This window comes from Neovison vison, chromosome 5, assembly GCF_020171115.1.
Source record: "Neovison vison isolate M4711 chromosome 5, ASM_NN_V1, whole genome shotgun sequence".
Taxonomy (NCBI): domain Eukaryota; kingdom Metazoa; phylum Chordata; class Mammalia; order Carnivora; family Mustelidae; genus Neogale; species Neogale vison.
Window position 1 is genome coordinate 44,989,757 of NC_058095.1, and position 6,000 is coordinate 44,995,756.

The 6,000-nt window shown below is 39.9% G+C and overlaps 1 protein-coding gene across 8 annotated transcripts in view; it reads left to right on the forward strand.

Annotated features, from left to right (window-relative positions):
* SPAG9 (sperm associated antigen 9) overlaps positions 1–5,703 on the forward strand; it is a 140,620-nt gene extending 134,917 nt beyond the window's left edge. For all 8 annotated transcript variants that reach the window (XM_044248661.1, XM_044248663.1, XM_044248662.1 and 5 more), the window contains one exon: positions 2,094–5,703. In XM_044248661.1, the coding sequence (XP_044104596.1) occupies positions 2,094–2,209 (116 nt within the window). In that variant the 3' untranslated portion in view covers positions 2,210–5,703. The remainder of the gene's footprint in view (positions 1–2,093) is intronic.
* The last annotated feature ends 297 nt before the right edge of the window (positions 5,704–6,000 follow it).

Genomic DNA, 6,000 nt, shown 5'->3' on the forward strand with positions numbered 1-6,000 from the left:
ACTTGTGATCTCTCTCTCTCTCTGTCAAATAAATGAATAAAATCTTAAAAAAAAAAATTAAAAAAAAAATTTCTTGCTTGCTTGTGTGCTTGTTTTGGTGGCTGAGTAGTATTCTATTGTGTATATGTATATATATATACCACATCTTCTCTGTCCATTCGTTTGTCAATGGATGTCAGTGGGCTCTTTCCGTAGTTTGGCTATTGTGGACATTGCTGCTATAAACATTCGGGTGCATGTGCCCCTTCGGATCACTACATTTGTATCTTTGGGGTAAATACCCAGTAGTGCACTTGCTGGGTTGTAAGGTAGTTCTATTTTCAACTTTTTGAGGAACCTCCATACTGTTTTCCAGAGTGGCTGCACCAGCTTGCATTCCCACCAACAGTGTAGGAGGGTTCCCCTTTCTCTGCATCCTCGCCAACACCTGTCGTTTGCTGACTTGTTAATTTTAGCCATTCTGACTGGTGTGAGGTGGTATCTCACTGTGGTTTTTATTTGTATTTCCCTGATGCCGAGTGATGTTGAGTACTCTTTCATGTGTCTGTTGACAAGTGCCAACTTTCAAGTTTTTTCTCTGCCACTGTTTCTAGTTGACATTACCAATGATTTCTTTTGCCCAGCTGAAATTCAGGTGAGACACATGGCAAAACTAGCAGATCAGCAGGGTATCTTTGCCCCTTGGTGTGTATGTGTGCTGTATGTGTGTATAAGTATGTAGGATTTTTTTTTTAAAGATTTTATTTATTTATTTGATGGAGAGACCACAAGAAAGGGAACACAGACAAGGAGAGTGGGAGAGGAAGAAGCAGGCTTCCCGCTAAGCAGGGAGTCCAATGCAGGTCTCGATCTCATGACCTGAGCTGAAGGCAGATGCCCAACAACTGAGCCGCAGGTACCCCAGTATGTAGGATTCTGCTGAAGAATCCGTCCCATGAGGCCAGTTGTCACTGAGTTCTGTCAGAATGACCCTGTTCTGCATCACAAAACCGGGGATGCACCTTGTAGAGAGGAGTGTGGTTTGCTTTCACTGGGCCTTGGAGAGCAGTATGTTTGACCAGGACCTCATTTATTCAGTTGACTCAACTATTTCTAGAAGAACCTATAGCCTGTCTGTGGTTTTGGCCCCATTTCTTCATCTCCACCATACACCATTAATTCATAATCTGTCCTAATCTTGAAAGTCATGGGAAGAAAAAACTTAGTATAGGGGGACCTGGTTGGCTTAGTCAGTGGAGCATGTGACTTTTGATCTTGGGGTGGCGAGCTTGAGTGCCACATTGTGTGAGATTACTTAAAAATAAAATCTTGGGGTGCCTAGGTAGCTCAGTGGGTTAAGTCTCTCTCTTCATCTCAGGTCATGATCTCAGGTTTCTGGGATCAAGCCGGGTATCAGGCTCTCTGCTCAGCAGGGAGCCTGCTTCCCCCACAACCCCGCCTGCTTCTCTGCCTACTTGTGATTTCTGTCTGTCAAATAAATAAATAAAATTTAAAAAAAATAAAATAAAATCTTAAAAAACAAAAAACTCAGTATATTGAGTGATAAATCTGCCACTCCTTGCGTTGGAGGGAGTCAGTTTCTATTTCCATGTGACTGTCTGGGTTATCTCTGATTGGAGAGCTTTACTGTCACTGACAACAACCACAAGTTGTTTGGGTTTAGCTAGTTCGTGCGCGCATGGGCTCTGTCTCCACACTTCCATGTTTATAGGCCTATCTAGTCTCACTTCTCAGTTTGACATAAATGAGGGAAGACTGTCCATTTGGATGAATATGGGGTTGGACAGCTTTGCGTTCTTCACTTTTCATTTCTGTTAACCTCAGTATGCAGACATACTGGGATAAGTTTCTAAGTACAGTAAGCTTGCTTTTATAAATGTAATCTGAAAAATGAATTAACCCTTTCAGAAGTTGGGCAAGTGAAGGTTCTGACTCCTGGCATTTCTTGGACCGTGTTCTCTGCCGTGGGCGTCGGCCAAGCTTTGTGTGTCCTGTTTGCAGACTAACCATGCAGACTAACCGACGACATAACTGTCTGTCAGCCTGTGTACTCCATGCTCAGCCTAACTTGAGCTCCTGTTACCATCCCCCAGGTGATGAAGGTGGAGAATCAGAACTTCTTGGAGAGGATCTTCCACTTGAACCTTCTGTCGCCAAAGCAGAAAGGAGTCACCTGATCGTGTGGCAAGTGATGTACGGCAGTGAGTGAGCACATCGGAAAAAGGTGGAGACGGGGCAGCTGTCTCTTCTGCATGGTTTCATTTCCCTTTGCCCCTTTATTTAATGCTCTTTTTGTGAAAGAAGTTTCACCACATACTGTGTGAGCATTTTCCCCTGTTAACTTTACATTACAGAGCCTGTCCTACCATAACAATGCGGGAGCGAGCTGTGTCGCTGCGCCACTGTTCTAGGCAACTGCAGCGCATTAGGAACAAATCAAAGAATGTTTCCTCAAGGCCAGCTGGTGACTTATAGAGAGCAATCCAGTGTGGTTCACTCTGCCACGGTTCATATCACTCACTTTGTTTGATGGGGTCAATTTTTAGCTGTCACTAATAATGGAATTAATGGGAACACTTGATAAGTGAAATTGTACCATTAAGTACAATACTAAAGTTTTCCCCAATGTATCATAAAATTGACACAAACTAGGATCAGATGGATTATCAGGATTTCTCTAAATGTCCCAGGGGGCTAAAAGCTAACTGTAAATTACTTTCACTTTCAAATCTGACAAATCTTGTTTATATGGTATATAAAACCTTGTTTTCATTAGATTTGGGGGGATTTTATATTAAAGAAATTAAGACTACACTATTTAAATAAAAGTTTCCTGTTTCTGACTTATTAGAGCTCTAATGTTTATGAGGCCTGCTCTCTGAATATTCTGATTATTATTATTTTTTGAGACTAGTCTCACTCATTTTCATACTGACATGTCTGAAACATTTATTGTTTATAAGGCTCAGAAGATCGCTTCAACAGTGGGAGGATTTTTTTTTTTTTTTTTTTTAAAAGGAAATTGTGTTTTGGGTTCCTCACCATCCTGTGAATGGTGGTGGTTGGTTGACTTTCTTCTTCCATGTAAAAATTCACCTGTTGACCATTTGTTCGTACTGGTCTTACCAGTGATTAGAACAAAGCTGCAGTAGTGATAGAGTGGCCTATTAACCGAATGAGGGATTCGGTGAGAAACAGTATTTTCTTTTGTTCTGTGTAAAACTACAGAACAGCGAGCACTTGATATTTTGTATGTAAATGCCACCTTTAAGCTCTTGTGCTCTTTTGAGATTAAAATGCCATCTTCAAAGAGGAAAACTACGAAGGGAGAGAAGACAAAGCCAAGATACCAGAGTAAAAGCTGACATGTTCATCTTCTTGCATGGACCCCGCTTAAAAAACCAAGTCTGGGTTTAACTGATTTTCTTGTTTCGTAAGTTTTTCAAAAACCATTATGCTGCAGTTTTTCCCTCTCCAGCTTCTTGAAAATGTGTGATTTACCATTTCTTGAAGCAAAACTAAATATAAATTTAAGTGTTATTTTTAAAATCTAAGCCTGTTGAAGAAAGACCCCCAGTTTTCAGAATGACGTCTTGAAGGAAAAGTAAGCAAACACAGGCTTGAGACCGTGTACGTGTTCTTAACGTGCCAGGGATTTGTTCTTTCTGAATGTCATGCAGACTTAGTTATAAAAAGTATGCCACTCTCCTTCAAGCATCTACAGAGTCAGCTGGATCATAAATACGTGGGATTTAATGAGCTGGAGGAGGCCTTTGGATCCGTTTGGCCACATGTGTCTCTGTGCACATCGTGTACTCAGTAAAGTTGTGGTGGCCACTTTAGATGGCCTGAAGGGAAAACTCCTTTGGTGAAAGCTGTACTAAAAGGATAATTTTTTGCTTGAGTTACTCAGTCACTTTTTTTCAAGGCATCAAAACTTGGGCCACTTATCCGTGACTTAGAAGCTATGTTTTTAATTTAAATCTGAGCCATTTTTGGCAATACCTAAAAACAAACAAAAAGCCCACAATTTTAAACATTTTCAGGGAATGTTGTATAAATTCACAAAAAGAAGACACCAAAGTGCTTGGGAATATTAGTCCCAAGAAGTAAGCATCCCAGAGTCAGACCCCATTTGCTCTTCAGTCTCTTACCATGTTTATATGACCAAATGTAATTTGGGAAATGAGGAGTTAAAGATGAAAGATGGAGACATGTTACAATGGTTCAGACTGGTCTTTTTGAACTTACTGGCTTTAACATAAGGATATAGGGGTGCGGCTATTTCACTTAAAGCAGTCAGATTATCTGTCGCCCTGTTAATTCAGGGACTAGAGAGAGTACAGAAATTACTATATGAGTTATTTTAAGGGCTTGTCCTTATATTTTTAATTTCATTTAAATATTTTCTACAGATTGCTTTTCTTCCCCCTTTTCCCCAGTAATAGGCTTATATTCTTGTAATGTTCACTTTGGTCAGGGTGGTAACATTCACTTCAATAACCAAAATGTAAGCTTCTCGAAAGCAGCAAAATGGTGGGAATAAACTGCCTGTACCTACCAACTCAAGGACAGAGAAGAGTCTCGAATCCCTTGGGTTGGTCTCTCCGTGTAAAAAAAATACAGAATGCCCCTGGTTGGAAGAAATAAGGGATACCCGAGAATGTTCTCGTTTTGTTATGCTCGGGTTACGTATGAGGTCGACCCGTGTGAAACTGCCGATGCGCAACCGTTGCCGATGTCCAAAAATGTCAGTTTCCTGTATGCCAACCTAACACTCACTATGAAATGCAGGTTGAAATCCCCGTGAGGCAGCGGGAGAATATTCTTGAAGAACACCGTTTTGAGAGTGTTTTTCTCCAACCTGTGTGGATCTGAATTTTTTAAATAGGAACGAAATATCTTAGTAGATGCAGCTTGTTGAGAGTGTAAAACATTTTGAGCACAAAGTATGCAGCACATAACTTTTCAAATTAAGTGTGTTTGCATAGAGAAGATTAAAATACATTCTCTCAGTTGCTGTATTGTTCATTTTTTGTAAAGGTCTAACTAAATTTGAGAATAGACCCTTTAACATAGGCTGCCTTAGTAACGAAACAAAGCAAAACAGTTGTCTCATAATATTAACTGTCCTAAAGAATGTGCGTCTTTCTTGCAAATGCTGTGGAACTGAATATTTATTTCCTTGTGAGTATTATGATCGTTACCAAAGGACTCAAGCAGATTTAGGGCTCTTCTTAATTGATCATGTTGAGAAAGGGACTCATTTGGCCCCAGTTTATAACATGGGAAGAGCGGAGAAGAGAGAATTAAATGTGGAAATCATAAATGCTTTTCTAACAGGGTTATGCTATTTTGTAACACTAAATGTCTTTTTCTTTCTCTTAAAAAATTAAGTTTTTATTATTAATTTTGTCGTACATTTCTCAATATATATTTGAATATATTTTAACCATTTTATGTTCTGAATTTGTTTTTTGTCCTAGACATTTTATCCAGGCTTTTCCTGGCCTCTATAATCTGAAAAATGGGTTCTAGAATGTCCCACTTGTTGTCTCTTAGAGGCTGAGGCTCCATTTCTATGAGCAAAAAGCTCAATTAGCAATGTAGTTATTTCAGTATTTATTTCTATTATGGAACCCCTGGGGTTCGGAATGTAACTTTGTACATGAAAAATATATATAAATATGTATATGAAACATGTATGAGGCCCAGTGTATTTTGTTTTGGTTTTGCCTTTCCTAGGGGCCTGAACTTGGTTTTTGTTCAACAGTCTATTAATCTTCCCCCGTCAAACATGGCAGGCATTTCTGAGGGCAAGGATGGTCACTATTTGGCACTGGTTGAAGGTGAGCAGTGGGGAATACATGAAGAACATGTCTGCCTGGTTCACATGTTCAAATGAGATATGAGTAATAGACAATAGGGCTTTCTAGAAATGTGGGCATGCTGAGTAACAACCCACATATGATACAGGGCATACCAGTTGCCAGGCTGACT